Below are 19,499 nucleotides of genomic sequence, written 5' to 3'. Positions count from 1 at the left end.
TCCTCCATTGTGCATGTGGCGGGGCTCAGGTTGCATTGCAGCAGGTGGTCAGTGGTTTGCTCCTCTCCACACTCACATGTCGAGGATTCCACTTTGTAGCCCCATTTCTGAAGGTTGGCTCTGCATCTTTTGGTGCCAGAGCGCAGTCTGTTCAGCGCCTTCCAAGTCACCCAGTCCTCTGTGTGCCAGGGGGGAGTCTCTCGTTTGGTGTCAGCCATTGGTTGAAGTTCTGGGTTTGAGCCAGCCACTTTAGGACTCTTGCTTGCTGAGGTGTTCCAGCGAGTGTCTCTGTAGATCTTAGAAAACTATTTCTAGATTTAAGTTGTTGACGTGCCGGCTGATACCCAAACAGGGGGTGAGCTGGAGATGTCTCTGCCTTGGTCCTTTCACTATTGGCTGCTACTTCCCGGCGGATGTCAGGTGGTGTAATACCTAAGCAGTGTAATTTCTCCAGTGGTGTAGGGCGCAGACACCCCATGATATCCCTGTTGCCTTGGCAGTATAAGAGGGCTTCATGAAACCAGTCGCTCGTGTTGTCAAGGCAACAGTGTAGTAATGGTGAGGCTGTGGACCAAACGTTTTGTTCACTGTTGGTCCATGGACAATTGGTAGTTCATGGACCACAGGTTGGGAACCACTGCGCTAGTAGGTTGTAAGTTGTGATGACCTTCAAATTAATTGCAGTGAGAGTTGCAGTACAGTAGTAATGTTGCAACATCGTGAACCTATGTCTCCAAATGCTTTCTCCCAACTCTACAAAACATCTTTTGAAACCACTAGCCACCCAAAATGGGAATTTCTGAGTTGCAAAAGAGCAAGATTGATGGTGGGACAGGATATGCCTGGCCCTCTTCCTGTGGGCAACATGTTCTAGTCCAACACCAACTACTACCAACACATTGAGCAAAACTCTGCTTAATTGCGTTGATATAAAATTGCCAGGGTAGAGTTGGGTAGGGAAGACTAGTATTGAAATAGGCCAGGCTTTAGCACAGCAGGTTACCTGCCAACTGCAGTAAATCTTGCCAACCAAAAGGTTGACAGTTTGAAACACGGGTAAGGGTGAGCTGCCGGTCTTTAGCCCAGCTTCTGCTTACCTAGCAGTTTTGAAAACGGCAATGTGAGTAGATAAATAGGTACTGCTTAAGCGGGGAGGTATTTAAGGCACCAATAAAGAAATGCCAGAAAAATGCCAGTGAATTGATCAAGGAGGAAGTTTACGAACAAAAATTCTCTTTGGCAGGGAAAGTGGAGTGACAGTAGCCTTCTGTGGCCAGAACCGAGCACAGCCTCCAAGATGCACAAGATGGGAAAGCCTATATATATATATATATATATATATATATATATATATATATATATATACCTCTATCTATAAACAGTTGTCTGTCTTGTTAGTGTATAACGGCACTGAATGTTTGTTGTATATGTGTTCTGTGATCCGCAATGAGTCCGCTTCAGGGTGAGAAGGGTGGAATATAAATAAATAATAGGCACATTAAATTTCAAAGTCATAAGAGTTTGCAGACTTTTAATAAGGTGCAAGCTTTAATATTAAAAGGAGGTAAATGGTCTGTGTGTCAGATTACATACTATGAATTGAAATCCACTGGTAATGTGTTTGCAATGCAAGCAGTATTCCATTCAAATAATCTCCATTTATTAAATCCCACTGACTTGCTGGCAGGATAAATGGCACAATTCAGATAAATATAGTCACTAAATGAATCCCCTTGAATGCCTTCCTACAAAACAGTTTATACATTTTACAGCTACGTAATGGCTCCCGTCGAGTACATTCTTCTTAAGAAGAGCAGTATCCTAAAAAGGAAAACAATCAGAAAGAGAGAACAAACCATCAAAATCCCTGATCAAAGTTCTCAGCCAAAAATACAAAAGAGAAACAATAAATTAGTGATAGTGATTTTCTTTTTCATGTCAGGAGTGACATGAAAAACAGCAAGTCGCTTCTGGTGTGAGAGAATTGGCTGTCTGCAAAAAATGTTGCCCTGGGGATGCCCAGATGTGTTACCATTCTGTGGGAGGCTTCTCTCATGTCCCCATATGCAGACAGGAGCTCATCCCGGTCCCTGGATTCAAACTGCTGACCTTTTGGTCAGCACAATGATTTAACCCATTGCGCCACCAGGGGCTCCATACTACATAATGATGATTGTAACACTATTGGAATGATCAGAAATGCCCTCCCAAATCTACTTTACCAGGCAACAGCCACACCAAGAGATAGAGATCCATTCAGCTAGTGATTGGGATGTAAGATGATAATATTTTCATTTGCCTCCCACCAGTGAGCAAAGCTGCAACAATCAGACATGGAATTCTTCTTGTATTTCTTTATTGCAGCCTTATTTGGTGGCAGGAAGAAGGTGAAAATGCTATGCTCTAGAACCCATCACCAACTGAAAAGACCTATATAGGTGGCTGTTGCCTGGCAAAGTAGCCTGGGAGGGGGTCAGGACAGGAGATGGGGCTGCGCGGTGGCACAGCAAGTTAAACTACTAAGCTGCAGAACTTGTTGACCAGAAGATCAGCGGTTCGAATCCATGGATGAGGTGAGCTCCTGTTGTTAGCCCCAGCTTCTGCTAACCTAGCAGTTCGAAAACATGCAAATATGAATAGATCAATAGGTACTACTTCGGTGGGAAGGTAATGTCACTCCGTGCAGTCACACTGGCCACATGAGCTAGGAGGTGTCTGCAGACAAGGCTGGCTGTTCAGCTTAGAAATGGAGATGAGCACCAGCCCCCAGAGTCAGACACGACTGGACTTAATGTCAGGGGAAAACCTTTACCTATCCGAGTCCACGCTAACCTATATCCAAGTTCAAAACATTTGGGATTTTCTGCTTTGATATTCTGGGATATAGGACTGTTTGGAAGGGCCCTTCCACACAGCCATGTAACCCAGAATATCAAGGCAGAAATTCCCGCAATATATGTTTTGAACTGGGTTATCTTAGTCCACACGGCCATATATTTCAGTTCAAAGCAGAAAATGCGGGATTTTATTCTGCTGTGTGGAAGGGGCCTCAGACTCCTTTTACACTGCCATATAAAATCCAGATTATCAGGAGGACACCTCACAGAAGATACTCTGGAAGTCACGAAGAAAAAGCCAAATTTAATTCCATTTTTTCTTTTTCTTTTTCTTTATATTTCTTTATTATTTTTCTTTCTTTCTCTCCATTTCCGTTCAAGGCCACTTTTAGATTTTAATAATGTTATAGAAAATCTCAATAAAGATATTTTTTTAAAAATCCAGATTATCTGCTTTAAAAAATCCAGATTATCTGGATTACATAGCAGTGTGGACTCATATAATCCAGTTCAAAGAGATAATGTGGATTATCGGATTTGATAATCTGGGTTATATGGCACTGTAGAAGGGGCCTCTGACTCCTGTAATCCCTTCCTTCACTTTGAGGCCCCTTCCACGCAGCTTCGGCCACATGAGCTAGGAGTCGTCTATGGATAACGCCAGCTCTTTGGTTTAGGAAAGGAGATGAGTACTACCCCACAGAGTCAGACTCAACTAGACTTAATGTCAAAGGGAAACATTTACCTATACTAACTAAATGACAATGTAGAATTTGTAACTATATTGGTAGAATATGGGCATTATCTCAGAGAGAATTATAAGTGATTAACAAAGTTCCCAAAATTGCCAGAAAGTTTCAGAAATTGGCATGCCATTTTGAAGGTGGAGAAGGTGAACAACATTAGATTCCAGTTAGATTATTATAGGTTGGAACAAATATCCTTTTTTTAAAAGCCATGGAATATTAAACAATCTGAACCTCACAATAATGGTACGTGCCATTCATTTTACTCTACATTAGCATTAATTGCTAGTTAAGATGGTGATTCCAATGGTGGCCCTTGTTTCCATGCTGTATTTGCCATTTTAAATATTAATAGGGAAGGGAGGACTTGAAGGCTACAGAATCTGTGAGCAAAATAGTCCAGTAAATAAACGTGAGCGATGTGAAAATTACCAGTGTGTTAGTTTGTGTCCTCTTTTCCTTCAACAGCAGAATTTTTAAATTACCTTTGTTTCATCTACCCACCCATAACCAACTTTTCTGCAAAATTAAAGTGAAAAGCATCCTTACTTACCATTGTGGACAATGACCCTGTACTGTCTCTCTAAGCATATTTCTGTCTGCTTTTGTCGGACAATTCTTTGCGCTTCCGGAGACAACCCGTTCGCGTCCCGAGAGAACACAAAGGAGTAGCTGTCAGCGCAGGTGCCATCATCATTGACCAAACGGCAAGAATAATGTAGAGCATATGTGTCGTAATCTGTGGCTATTACCCAGTGGTCATCATCTAGGAGAAATGGGGAAAGTATTCATGAAACGCAGCAAAATAATCCCAGCACTGTGGACTTTCAAGTCCTGCTCACACATTATCCTGTGAAATGTAGGTTGTTCTGTGTGCATTTTAATAATTCTATAGCAGAGGAGATGCTGCATTTCTGTTCCAACATTGAGAAACAAATCGGTTTTATTAAACACAGATCAATCTTCTTGTTTGAAAGTACTGAGTTGTTATACCTGATAGAGGTGTGTGAGGCGGCTGAAATCCGAATAGTAATTTGTTTTGGAGATTCAGATGGCCCCGGCTTCATTTTGTAAAGATTAGGCATGCGCAATCCATGGTTCTAAATGGTTCTAAAGTACCTCATTATCTCTGAGGATGCTTGCCATAGATGCAGGCGAAACGTCAGGAGAGAATGCCTCTAGACCATGGCCATATAGCCCGAAAAAACCTACAACAACCCAGGTTCTAAAGTACTTACAAAACTAAAGTTCTGGTGGTGAAAACTAGGGGGCGCTGGTGCTTTGCTTCTACAGTGTTGCTAAAGTTCTGGTGGTGAAACTTTCAGAACTCTAACACAACTTTCAAAATTTCATTATAAATGGCAGTTCCTAATAGGTTCTGTCATAAAAATCACCAATAATGAAACAATAATGAAATTTTGAAAGTTTTGTTTCGAAATTTTCACCACCAGAACTTTAGCAACATTGTAGAAGCAAAGCACCAGCGCCCCCTAGTTTTCACCACCAGAACTTTAGTTTTGTTAGTACTTTTGAACCATTTAGAACCATGGATTGCACATGCCTAGTAAAGATTATGAGGGGTCCCATTTCGTTTCATAATCCGAATCTCCGAAGCATCGAAATTGCTTCATTAAGATCTGTTCTGTTAGAGCAGGGTTTCTCAATATTCCTAATGCTGCGACCCCTTCAGACAGTTCCTCATGTTGTGGTGACCCCCAACAATAACATTATTTTTACTGCTACTTCATAACTGTCATTTTGCTACTGTTATTAATCATCATGTAAATATCTGATATGCAGGATGTATTTTCATTCACTGGATCACATTTGACACATATACCTGATACGTCCACATTTGAATATTGGTGCAGTTGGGGGGAGGGTTATGTTGATTTTGTCATTTGGGAGTTGTAGTTGCTGGGATTTATAGTTCAGCTACAATCAAGGAGTATTCTGAACTCCACCAACGATGGAACTGAACCAGACTTGGCCACAAAAACTCCCATGACCAAAATAAAATCCTGGAAGGGTTTGGTGGGCATTGATCTTGAGTTTTGGAGTTGTAGTTCACCTACATCCAGAGAGCACTGTGGACTCAAACAACAATGGATCTGGCCCAAACTTGGCACAAATACTCAATATGCCTAAATGTGAACACTGCTGGAGTTAAGGGAAAAATAGACCTTGACATTTGGGAGTTGTAGTTGCTGGGATTTGCAGTTCATTTACAATCATAGAGAATTCTGAATTCCACTGACAATAGAATTGGGCCAAACTTCCCTCACAGAACCCCCATGCCTTGAAGGGAGTCGCTGTCCCGAGCCTCCCTCCAGCCTTGCATGCTCTCCCTCGCCCACACATGCGCATCATTCAGCCATGTGCCGAGCATACCTGCTCTCCCCTCCCCACTTGGAGTCTCAGAAACAGCCCTCCTTTTGGCTGAGAGGCCAGACAATCACAGCGGAGGAGAGCTTTTTGGTGGGAGGATTCCCCGTCTGTTTCCAAAAAGGAAGAGAAGGACAAGCGTCAACATCTTCAGCCTTCTCTGCCAAAGGGGTTCCTAACACCATCAGAAATATGTGTTTTCTGATGGTCTTTGGCGACCCCTATGAAACCCCCTTGCGACCCTCCCAGGGGTCCCGACCCCCAGGTTGAGAAACGCTGCATTAGGGTCAATGGGAAAAATTTTGGAACCTGTTTCTCTGTCATTTTTATATCCCTCAGGATGAAACTTGGCACACTTGTAGGCAACCTTTACAACTTTAAGTCTAGCAAGTTTCAGAATGTTTCAGTCATCCACTGATTTTTTAGGACATTTTAAAGTTTTTACAAATAATTTAAAAAATAACCTATAAGAGGTATACCCTGGAATTTCTGCACAATGAGACAACACAAACATGATATCAGTCCTGATAAGAAAAAACAACAACATGCAGCTGCTGTTGTCAATCACATCAGCCCCCTCCTCTCTCAGACAGTTATGGAGTTTGTTTCATTGGGGAGAAAAACACAGCTTGAAATGCTCTGACACAACAAATCTTTACTAATCTCTCTGAAATGTTTTGTAGGCTTCTGTTTTGTTTTGTAATGGTTTGGAGGAGTCCTGTTCTAATCCATAATACAGAGATTTGTATTAGTGAATCATAGAAATCTCCGAATTACAAAACAGACCTCCAAAGCATTGCACAGCCCTAATACTCGTTGAGTATGTAGGTGTATCCCTTGCCTAAGGAAACCCTATGAAATTGATAGGGTCTCCATAAATTGCCAGAGGCTTGAAAGCACAAAACAAAATGCAAATATATGATGCAGTGCTCCACAATTTAGGTTATATGTACCAGCAGTACATAGAGAAGACAATGATGCTTGGAAAAATTGAAGGAAAAAGGCAGAGGGCCTGACCAAGGGCAAGATGGATGGATTGTATCCTTGAAGTGACTGGCTTGACCTTGAAGGAGCTGGGGGTGGTGACGGTTGACAGGGAGCTCTGGCGTGGGCTGGTCCATGAGGTCACGAAGAGTTGGAGGTGACTGAACGAATAAACAAACAACAAACCAGCAGTTCCAGCTGAGAAATGTAAAAATAAGTGTGAGAAGATGTCGTGTAAAACGTCTGGATGATAATAATAAAATTGTAAACATAAGAGACGATTTGTGTCCATTTTCAGTCAAGAACCAGATGCTTTTTCTGTGTGTGAATATGCTACATTAGTCTTTTGGTGATCAGATGTTTGGTTTTCAACTCCTATCACTCGAGGTGGATAGGAAGTATAATCCAATGTATTCAGAGGGCTCCATATTGGGGAAATCTGGCAAATATAATTGCATTCAGAATTGAATAAACAGTCCCTAGTAGGTGTTAAGCCAGCACATAAGTGATGAAAAATTCTAAACAAGTCGCAAAAAGAGAGAAGCCAAGGGGCACCTTGTCATGAAAAATGTGAAAAGGAAAGGGATAAAGCTGTACAAAGGTCACCTTAAGAGCCCACGTTTGAAGATGTATGAGAAAAGGGATGAACTGGATTTGAATAGTTTAGCCTGATAACAGAGATAAGGAGAGCAGTCCTTTGGACTCTGGGATCAGGCCCTTAGGAAACTGCCTGTTTTGGCTTTGTGGCAGGGCAAAGGTTGAGTGCCTGCTGAAAGCTAAGGAGAAGGAGAGTAAGTGATCTCTCACAAAGGGGTGCATACCAAATCCAAGTTACATCCTGGTGTGTGTCTGATATTCTAACAAGAGTTTGTAGCATTAATAGCTCTTTTGTGTGATCCAGTTGTATGGGTCATAGTCCAAGTAGTCAGGAGGGCTGACCTTTAAAAGCTGAACCACCATAACCATGGCAGATCACAATTTCCACAATTGTGGAACTCCTAGGAAAGCTCCTTCATTAGGGAGGAGGGAGCAAGCTTGTTTTCTGCTTCCCTGGAGACTAGAACGCGAAACAATGGCTTCAAACTACAAGAAAGGAGATTCCATTTGAACATGAGGAAGAACTTCCTGACTGTGAGAGCCGTTCAGCAGTGGAACTCTCTGTCCCAGAGTGTGGTGGAGGCTCTTTCTTTGGAAGCTTTTAAACAGAGGCTGGATGGCCAGCTGTCAGGGGTGATTTGAATGCAATATTCCTGCTTCTTGGCAGGGGGTTGGACTGGATGGCCCATGAGGTCTCTTCCAACTCTTTGATTCTATGATTCTATGCTACACAAACAAAGATTTCTGCTGTACTACTATCACAACAGTTTGCAATATCCATTAATATGTGGCGCTTCTTTTTTAATCAAGACCCACCGCCATCGCGTTTGGTGGGGACGAGAGACAGGGCCTTCTCCGTGGTGGCCCCCTCGGCTGTGTAACTTCCTCCCTAATGAAATTAGATCTGCCCCTCCCTCTTGACCTTCCAGAATAAACTTAAATCCTGGCTATGGGATCAAGCGTTTGCAGAATAGACTGATTTATTGGTGAAGATAAGACTTTATTTGATCGTAATGATTTGGATGGCGATTTTAATCTGGTTTTTAATATATATTTATAACTTTTTAAATCTATTTAGTTGTATTTTATGATATGTTTTATATTGTGTCGGCACTGAATAGTTGCCTGTTGGAAGCCTCTTCAGAGGTTGAGAAGGACAGGTTATAAATGTTCTAAATAAATAAACGTGGGGTAGACTTAAAAATGGAAATATTTTGCACACAAGCTTTTAGATGGCACTTTTTTCCAAACCCTATCAAAAATAATATTTTTTAAAAATATTTTATCCCTTTAATGAGCTTATTTAGTGCACATGACTCTACTTTTCCTCACTTAATTTCATAACAACAGTATGGGGTTGATCAGACACAAAGAAAGATGGGAGGGAGAGTAAAAAAGATACAGATTTGAACCTGCATCTTCCAGCTCCCAGTGCAGGTACCTAACCATTAAACTACATTGGCTTCTTAATCTTTTCTTTGTCATTCCTGCATTTCCCAGTCTGATACTAGCATTGGTTTAAGCTTTCTTTTACTCGGGTCTTGCTCACTTCTTGCTTTTCTAGCACCAGTAAGGATGATCAGCCTTATCTGTATTGTCACTGTGCTGAAATGGGGCACTTCCTTCTTACTTAAATGTAGTGTGAAAATAAAATTTCACTTCAGCCCACATTTTTTCATCTTCACTGGTTCCTTGACTTACAAACCACTAATTTTGTATTGATTTCCCATAACTAGTAAGCAGCTAAATTATGAAACAACGCAGTATGGCTCCTTTGGGGGATATGTTCCTGTTTGGACTGCAGTTACATGAAACCACAGATACTACTTTATGCCCTGAAATTATCTCACTTCTGGATCCAGCATACTATAGAATACTGTTGGAGGAGCATGAGATTTCTAAAGAACTACTCTCTGTAGGTATTTGCTAGTTAATGGTTCCCAACCTTTGGTCCTCCAGGTGTTTTGGACTCCAGCTCCCACAATTCCTAACAGCTGATCAGATGACTGGGATTTCTGGGAGTTGAAATCTAAAACACCTGGAGGAGCAAAGGTTGGGAACCATTGTGCTAGGTCCTTCAGTGCAACTTTATAGTAACCATAGAATTACCTGGAGGGTGTAGCAAAGTGAGACAATTCCCCCATGTGTGGGTCAGTGAAACCATACATGTGGATTCCATAGTTATGGGGTCTTACTGTATTCCAATGCAGTCATCATTTTGGTCTCACATTTCCTTTACAGAGATACACATTTTAATAAACGTGTCTCTCCATAAAGAAAATGTGAGACTTAAAAAAGGTCACTTTTGCCTTATTATTATTATTATTATTATTATTATTATTATTATTATTATCTGAAACACAAGATGAGTCCACAGCAGACACTCTGCTGGCTGTTGTATTGGATCACACGTTGGACACTTCCCAAGTGTCTAGGACTGTGTGATGTATTGGCGAATAATGCGTGCAGATCACAGTAAGGAGGTCTTTTGCAGCTGGTAGATTTTTTTTTGTCGTGTCAGGAGCGACTTGAGAAACTGCAAGTCGCTTCTGGTGTGAGAGAATTGGCCGTCTGCAAGAACGTTGCCCAGGGGATGCCCGGATGATTTGATGTTTTTAACATCCTTGTGGGAGGCTTCTCTCATGTCCCCGCATGAGGAGCTGGAGCTGATAGAGGGAGCTCATCTGTGATCTGTCAGTCTTCAGTCCCGCCGGCACAGAGGTTTAACCCACTGCACCACTGGGGGCTCCAGCTGGCAGATGATAATCTTGTCAACACCAATTGTGTTTAAGTGCAGGCCAAGGTCTTTAAGCACTGCACCCAGTGTGCCAATCACTACCAGGACCAACTTGACTGGCTTGTGCCAGAGTCTTTGCAGTTCGATCTTTAAATCCTCATGTTGTGTCAGCTTTTCCAGTTGTTTCTCTTCAATCTTGCTATCACCTGGGATTGCAACATCGACAATCCATACTTTGTTTTTTAACACGTTTGTGAAGTCAGGAGTATTGTGCTCCAAAACTCTGTCTGTCTGAATCTGGAAGTCCCAGAGTAGCTTGATGTGTTCATTGTCTATAACTTTTTCCAGCTTGTGATTCCCACCAGTTGTTGTTGTTGTTGTTGTTGTTGTTATTTATCCCTCACTTTTTTCTCTCCAAAGGGAGTCTCAAAGAGGCTTCCAAAAAAGAGAAACTCCATCAGAAGAAAAAGACAAACGGCACCACAGGGTTGGTTTTTTTGTGGGTTTTTTTTTGGGGGGGGGGGGGGTGGTTGCAAATATATAATGATAAATACAAATACATGTTAAATGTATTTAAAGGTGAGTTCTGTGCTAGATGAATCTGTTGTCTAGGTGTTATTTGCTGACGGACAACTGCTTATCCTTTGTATTACTGTCTGTCTTTATGCTACACCTGGATAAGGCAATTTTTCAAGAAGCAATTTCCATTAAATAGAGAGCAGCGCGTAGTTCCCAAAGACAGATCTATGCGGTTGAACATTCATATGTCTATAGTGCTAGTCAGATTTACTTGAGGTGGGCATATATACCCATCACAATAATATATACATTTCAGATGACCAACTTTTTAGTAATCCAACACCTTTAACAAAATTACTGCATATAGTAAAATACTAGATCAGAAATGAGGATGTGAATCCAGTTTTCTGTCCTGTCTGACTTGATTTTTCTCTAAGGACCCTTCCAGACAGACCCTGTATCTCAAGATCTGATCCCAAGTTTTCTGCTTTACACTGCCAGGTAATCTGGGATAAACAGAAAACCTGGTATCAGATCCTGGGATATAGGGCCTGTCTAGAAGGGTCCCAAGAAGGAAAAAGGAAAAAAATATCCAGTGTGTTTATATAAGAGGTCTACAGACTGAAGATGGCCCATCTAGCTCTTCAATACACTTCAATGAATGAGAGAGTATATCTGTCATCTCTTACACCAGTGGTTCTCAACCTGTGGATCCCCAGTTGTTTTGGCCTTCAACTCCCAGAAATCCTAACAGCTGGCAAACTGGCGGGTATTTCTGGGAGTTGTAAGCCAAAACACCTGGGGACCCACAGCTTGAGAACCACTGTCTTACATGTTTGAGGCTACAATCCCCACTCGACCCAGTTAGACTTTCTTTTAAAGGGATATGTGTAGGACTGCACAATTAGTTACACGCCTAAGCTGTATAGAAATGTGGAGAAAGTAATACTCACTTCCCTTCTGAAGATAGGACGCCATGCCCCAATATTTCATTTTGAACTTGGCAGGATCCTCTGTCTCTGTGAAAGTGCCAACCATGTCAGCACATAACTCCCAGTTACTGAAAAGAGGAAAAGATGATTACTTTGAACATTTAAGTATAGGAATGAAGTAGTTGTTACAAAACGGTGAATACAAAATGGTAGGGGTGGTTGAGAAGTGAACATTTAGGATCCTCTGAAGCAAAGCAGGTTCCATATATTTCGACACCAAATGGATGGAGGAATATAATGTATGAAGCTGACATTGGGGTGGCAGTTGACTCTCATCTCAATCCCATATGTAGTATGATTTCAAAGTTATTGGGGGGCAATGAATCCATTCCACATTTTAATGGGAACTATAAAGGAGCTATCCAAAGTGCTGAACCAATATATAATATTTATAATATTATAATGTAATCCAATATAATACCAATCATAATAATATGATATTATTATTATATATTTATATTACATGTAATATTACTAATAATAGTACAATATAATGATACTAGCCGTCCCCTGCCACGCATTGCTGTGACCCACATGAGGGTTCTGTGTGGGAGGTTTGGCACAATTCTATCATTGGTAAGGTTCAGAATGCTCTGTGATTGTAGCAACTACAACTCCCAAATGTCAGCAACTCCCAAATCCCAGCAACTACAACTCCCAAATGTCAAGATTCTATTTCCTCCAAACTCCACCAGTGTTCACATTTGGGCATACTGAGTATTCGTGTAGCGTTTGGTCCAGATCCATCATTGTTTGAGTCCACAGTGATCTCTGGATGTAGGTGAACTACAACTCCAAAACCAAAGGACACTGCCCACCAAACCCTTCCAGTATTTTCTGTTGGTCATGGGAGAACTGTGTGCCACGTTTGTGGGGTTCAGAATGCTCTTTGATTGTAGGTGAACTATAAATCCCAGCAACTACAACTCCCAAATGACAAAATCAGTTTTTTTGAGTGAAGGACATACATTGGGTTGTTAGGTGTCTTGTGTCCAAACTTGGTGTCAATTCGTCCAGTGGTTTTTGAATTCTGTTAATCCCACAAATGAACATTATATTTTTATTTATATAGATAGTACAATATAGTAATATTTAATACTGATATTGTTCTATGCCAATAATATAATATATTGAATGTATATATATATATATCTTGTAAGCCGCTCAGAGTCCCCTTCAGGATGAGAAGGGCGGCGGCATATAAACATCGTAAATAAATAAATAATGTTCAGGATCTCAGCATCTCCTTTGTAATTTGGGCTATAACCCAGAGCAGAATCACCATCACACTGATATGAAACCACCAGTCTCTACTCAGTGTTGATGAGGGGACCACATTCTACCCTCCATTTGAAGACAGCTTAGTGGTCACAGGTCAGGCCCCATGGAGTATATAGCTTTCTCTTCCTACTTAGAATGACCGTCATGGCTGGCTGCTGCTACATCCTCCACCTACTAACTCAAGTGATTGTCCTAATGGTAGGGCAGAAGGCCAATTAAGATTGGCCACAGATCAAAATACTCGTTTTTATTGTGTTTTCTTATGCATGACCATAAACAAGAGCATGCAATAAGTGAGCAGAAAATCCCATAAACATCTATACTCTTCTTATACAGTAAGAATGAAATGGTATTAAAAATATACAAAATTGACAACTTTCTATATTTTGCATGAAACTCTAAATCAGTGGTTCTCAACCTGTGGGTCTTCAGGCGTTTTGGCCTACAACTCCCAAAAACCCAAGCCAGTTTACCAGCTATTAGGATTTCTGGGAGTTAAAGGCCAAAACATCTGGGGACTCACTGGTTGAGAACCACTGTTCTAAATCAACTACCTGAGTGAATCAGTTCGGTTTGTCTATTGGTAGGTACAGCCAGCAGAAATAAAAAGAGGCTGGGTGACTTACTTGAAGAGCTCGACTCTTCCCCTGGCCGTAGCAGTCATCTTCCCATTTTCATCCACAAAAAACTGGGCGATGATGTTATCCTGAAGAAACAATCCTTCAGGGTCCTTCTTGGCCACAGCATACCAAAGGCCAGCATACTGCAGAAAGAAAAGAAGCATTTGTCAGGTCTGTGTATAACAGGGGGATAAGGGACAGAGTATAAGGAAAGGACGCTGCTTATTTGTCCCTAAGCTGTAGCAGTATTTATTTATTTATTATTTCCAATATCTCTATCCTGTCCTTCTCAACCCTCGAGGGAGGAACTCAGGGCGGCGTACAAACTGGCCACCCTGAGTTTCGAAGCCTCAATATAATACAAATATAAACACAAATAGCAACAGTTTAAAACAGTAAATAAAACATAAATTTAAAAACACGTTAAAAACATTGTCATCAACCAATAGTGTTGCCACCAGAGTTTCCCCCAAATAAGCAAATGGGAAAGGGGGAGGGATTTAAATGATAGAAAATCCAAAATGTTGTTGTTGTTGTTGTTGTTGTTGTTATTATTATTATTATGGATTCTTAGATAAAATGTTCCTCAAATAACAATCAAGGTAGTTTCACAAATCCTGCTTGGAATTAACATTCTGAGGCCATGACAAAATTCAGAATAGATTTTATAAAAGTAGTCAAATATGAAACATAGTTTCATGCAGTTTTAAAAGAAAGACTCCGCCATACAGAAAGTTATCCAGAACTAACTTTTAACATTTTTCTTTACAAAATTGTTACTATAGTGTGGAGTTGTGCATGGACCCATTTTCCTTCGTTACATCCATTCTTTCATTTCCTTCGGGAGCACAGAATGGGAATCCTCCTTCTGGTACAAAAATCAGTTCAACGCAAAAACAAGCAGAAGCCAATCCCGGCTCCTTGCTGGCTATTCTTGAGGAGCTTCCTTGCCTTGGAAAGTCTGTGTGTGTGTGTAGTGTGCAGGCCCAGGAAAGCACAAGTGCTTGCTTGCAGCTGAGCGCTTCCTCTAGAGTAAGAAACAGAACTTGTCTCCTTGCCTTGGGAAAAGTGCCTGTGTGGTGTGCAGGCCCAGAAAACACACATGCCTGTCTGCAGCCGAGCACATCTACTCTAGAGTACAGAAACAGGTAAGAAGCCTCCTTAAAGCACACACCTGCCTGCAGCTGAGTATCTCTTCTCTAGAGTAGAAACAGCTTAAATGCCTATGGTAGAAAGGGGAGCCTGGGAACTCCCACCCTCCATAATGGTCCAATTTCTTTCTTTCTTTTTTTTTTTTTTTGGTTGTGTCAGGAGCGACTGCAAGTTGCTTCTGGTGTGAGAGAATTGGCCGTCTGCTAGGACGTTGCCCAGGGGACACCCAGATGTTTTGATGTTTTATCATCCTTGTGGGAGGCTTCTCTCGCATGAGGAGCTGGAGTTGACAGAAGGAGCTCATCTGCGCTCTCCCTGGATTCGAACCTGCGACCTGTCGGTCTTCAGACCTGCCAGCGCAGGGGTTTAATGGTCTGATAGAAAACCAATCTTTCAGCACCCCAGAGCGAAAACAGATATCTGCCTTCCCGGTTTCAGGAGGACCTAAAAAATCAGATCATGGCCCCCACCAAAAGCCAGGCACAAAACGGATCAAGGTTTACCCAGATTGCACAAGCCTACTATATATGTTTGAATTGTTACAACCTCCTCATGTTTAACGTTCTAGAAGATTTGACCTCTAGCTCCTTTGAGAGAGCCATCCTCTCAAACTTCCTTTATGGAGACCTTGTAAATTATTTTTTTGTGAAAATTGCAACCATTTACTTTTGCCCAAGTCTACTGGGAAGAGAAAGACTCCACTTCATACTCTCCCCTTGCTATGTTAATTGAATGCAAACTATTTTTGTATTTTGAACTCAGTTTATTGGACCTGAAATATGTTGAGGACAAAGGAAAAAAATGGAGGAAAGAGAGAGAAACTGAATCCCTTCGGGGAGAGAGGGTGGATTATAAATAAAGTGTTGTTATCATTTTACTGACACAAAAACACAGTATGTCACAGCAAATGAGATCTATATACTGGATCTATATGCTGGATTGTTGTTGTTGTTGTCATTTTTGTTGTTGTTATGATTATTATTTCAAAAGCAGCTGAAAATATGAATGATGGAGAATTAATTGGGAATATCCTTGGATATCATCTACATTTGAAACTGGATATGGATCAAGGCTGATGACACCAAGTTCCTCTCTTGGTCCCCAGTTTTCAGGGGGATTAATAACAAAGCCTTCACAGAAAATGGCATGTATGTGTGTGTGTTTAAGAATCTGAAGTTGGTAAAAGAGATGGCATCCTGCAGGTCTTCTAGGAAACAGCGAAGGGCATAAGGGCAGCAAAGGGGGAGCAGGGAACCTTTGGACTGAGTATGATGATCACGAAATAAGAGGAGGGGAAGGTGCAAGGCCACAGAGAACTTTGAAGTTGAGGACAAGAACCTTGTTTGTGTTGGATTCAGGAGCAGACAGATAGTCAGGGATTTAAGGACAAATATCACGTGATAAAAGCAGTGGGGAAGGTGAATAATTTTGGCAGCAAAAGACCTAGTTAGATTACAAAAGACCAGAGAGGAGAAGACTGCAATGGCCTCAGCAAGAGATAACCTTGGTATGCCAGCCAAGAGGGAGTGAGAAACGCGGTAACGACAGAAGATATAATCGTGGGATGGATTCAGTGTGGAGAACAAATGAGAAAGGGGAACTTCAAGATAAAGCCAATCTAACTTAGCTGTCCCAAAATGTCTATGATAAAGTTGCTATTGGATAAGGACAGTGGATATGGTGAATGGATAGGTGAGTTTGAGGAAAAAAACATGAGAACTTCAGTCTTTGAGTTTGAGAGATGAATTATCCAAGCCAAATTATCAGGGAAAGAGAAATATAATTGGTGTCCATTGTCTATAGGTGATGCTGAACCCAATTGCCTTGGAGAAGCATAGAAGTTCATAAAGTAGAACATGAACATTTATAGTCCCCAAGAGCTCTGATTCCCACACCTCCATTTGAAACCAACAATATGAAGCTGTATAGTACAATTGATGTAAGTATCCCTTTACATGTGCTAGTGATGCAACTCATTCGGAAATATGGAAAATTAGGAATTAATCATATCTCTGATTGTGAATATTCTGCAACCATGTCATGAATGTAAACATATATGTTAGCTATCTTACTTTACCAAATAAGTGTTAATGGGACAACAATATAAGGAATATAGACTATTTACAAGTCTTTGCTTAAGTACAAATTCAATTCCGATGGATCTCCTCTTTCACTCTGCTTTAACCCAAGAAAGACAGAGGTTGGCACTTAATACGACTTCCTTTCTCTGCATTATAGAAACTTCTGTTTCCAACTAAATTTTGGGCTTAGTTATGGTCTTCAAACGACTTAAGTTTCTTCTACACTGCCATAGAAAATTCAGATTATTTTCTTTGAACTGGATTATATGGCAGTGCAGAAGGGGCCTTAGATGATAATTGAGATTTAGGGCTCTTCCAGACAGGCGCTATATCCCAGGATCTGATCCCAAGTATTCTGCTTTAAACTGGATTATATGAGTCTAATGCCAGATAATCTGGGATAAACAGAAAACCTGGGATCAGATCCTGGGATATAGGTCCCTGTCTGGGAGGACACTTGGGCTGGATCAACACTTCCTTATATATCTCAGAATCTGAACCTAGATTATGATTATCTGGCAGTGTAGACTAATATAATCCAGTTTGTAGCAGATTTTGGGATCAGATCCTGAGATATCAGGTAATGTAGATGCAACTTGCTGCCCCTTCCACACTGCCCCTATATTCCAGGATCTGATCACAGATTATCTGGCAGTGCAGACTAATATAATCCAGTTTGAAGCAGATAATCTGGGATCAGATACGGTGATATCAGGTAATGTAGATCCAACCTGCGGTCCCTTCCAACCTGCCCCTATATTACAGGATCTGATCCCAGATTATCTCACAGTGTTGACTCATATAATCCAGTTTAAAGCAGATAATCTGGAATCAGATCCTGGGATATAGGACAGTGTAGAAGGAGCCATAGATTTTCGCTGCAAAGTGAATAGCAATAGATCACATTACACTATTTAGGCATCTGGAATGCAAGAGAAGGAAAGCTGACAGGTAAGTCACAACATAGAAATGCATGGGATAGAAGAGAAAAAAAAGGGATGAAACACCTACTCGGGTTTTGTCGAAATTTTCCTGCACTTTGAAATTGCTGACTTGACAGTTGCGTTGTGCTTGGCATTTGCTGTTCAATAGGGCCAAGGCCACCAGCACAAGCCAAGCAAGGAGTTTTCTTACGCTTCCCATCTTGTTCCTCTGCACCTGCAACAAAGATATACAATATCAATAAAACCCAAAGAAGAAATAAAATGTATCCCACAAGATGTAAAGGGAACCACGAACAGGATACTCTTTAAAGCACGTGGAAGCTGAAACTGAAAAGGGTCCTCAGTATAAACACTTTAAACAAAGTTTGAAAAGCCCATGCCAACAACAACCAAAAAGTTTATGGAGACAGAGTTAGGCATGCTATTTTCTTTCAGCACCAAGTTTCATAATCACCAAAGAGTGAGGATTCAAAAATAAAAAGCGAGAAGATACTTGTCAGTCAAGGGACACTGGAAATCCCAGCAGCCAAGCTCTGCTACAAATGGGAAAGGAGCCTGAGTGCATGTTTTATAGTACTGGGCGGGTGGGTAGGTGGAGAAAAGGGTTCTTATGAAACCCAGCAGGCAAAAGATCAATATTATTTAGGGGGAGGTGATGGGAGAGACAGGAGCTTGATCAGTTCCAGCTGCTGGTTGAGCTCTTCTCACAACAAGTCTTGCATAACTCCACAGCAGAAAGCAGAGGGAGCTGTTGTGATCTTTGATCCTGGCTGTTGGCTTGTTAGGTGGTGTTGCAAGCACATGATTCTCCCTGGGATTTAGACCAGAGGATGCTTGTATATGACTTTGTAGAATACAAGCTGAAAGAAACACAGACAGAGGCAAGATATGCAGTAAAAACAGCTTGAGGCTTGGAGGCTGAGAGAGGCTAACAAATGGAGAGAGATAACAATGCAATCTTCTGGTACCATAAAGAATAACATATTTGATTGACCTACACTTTCACAGACTTCATCATGGAATACATGGGGTATTGTTTCAGAGGGTACATTCATTGCACAACTATCGCAGTTTGATCCCACTTTAAATTGGTATTATTCCATCCTATGGAATCATGGATCTTATATAGGGTGTGGCAGCATAATTTCCTTTTAAAAATGTGTGCCATTCAGTCGGTTGAAGATGTAGCGGAGCGCTAGTGGTCTCATTCGAGAGGCAGGAGTATAAAGTTTTGTCCTGACACAGTTCAATCACCATCATGTGTTGGAACAGTGAGGAGCGTGCTTTTGCCATTGAGGCCTACTTTTCGAGCGGATGTTCTGTGATCGCAACCCAGCGCGCCTTTTGGAATCGCTTTAATTTAGCCCCATTGGCCCCTGTCCCGGACCGGAAATCAATTGTGACGTGGGTCACTACATTCAGACAAACTGCAAGTGCGACAAGACAAAGAACTGGAGTCCCTCGGCCCATTAGATCATCTGAGAACATTGAGGCAGTGAGAGCTTCAATGTTGCGATCACCACGGCGTTCTGCATGCAAACATGCGTCTGCCCTTGAAATTTCCGATCGTTCTGTGAGAATTCTTCATGATGATCTTCATTTCCATCCTACATTCAGACAAACT

General features: G+C 41.3%; 1 protein-coding gene across 2 annotated transcripts; it reads right to left on the bottom strand.

Annotated features, from left to right (window-relative positions):
* Positions 1–1,503: 1,503 nt before the first annotated feature.
* Positions 1,504–18,487, bottom strand: RBP4 (retinol binding protein 4). Of its 2 annotated transcripts, none has more exons than XM_060768724.2 (6): positions 18,369–18,487; positions 17,943–18,089; positions 13,705–13,841; positions 11,759–11,865; positions 4,137–4,349; positions 1,504–1,821 (listed from the first exon to the last, which is right to left on the bottom strand). In XM_060768724.2, the coding sequence occupies exons 2-6, from the start codon at positions 18,072–18,074 to the stop codon at positions 1,805–1,807; spliced, it is 606 nt and encodes a 201-aa protein (XP_060624707.1). In that variant the 5' UTR covers positions 18,075–18,089; positions 18,369–18,487; the 3' UTR covers positions 1,504–1,804. The 2 variants fall into 2 exon arrangements, with proteins under 2 accessions (XP_060624707.1, XP_060624706.1); XM_060768723.2 differs by having other exon boundaries at positions 18,330–18,463.
* Between the last annotated feature and the right edge of the window lie 1,012 nt (positions 18,488–19,499).

The sequence above is a fragment of the Anolis sagrei genome, chromosome 3 (assembly GCF_037176765.1).
Source record: "Anolis sagrei isolate rAnoSag1 chromosome 3, rAnoSag1.mat, whole genome shotgun sequence".
In the NCBI taxonomy this organism is placed as follows: domain Eukaryota; kingdom Metazoa; phylum Chordata; class Lepidosauria; order Squamata; family Dactyloidae; genus Anolis; species Anolis sagrei.
The sequence above is the reverse complement of the archived record's forward strand: the minus strand, read 5'-3'. Positions and strand labels throughout refer to the sequence as shown.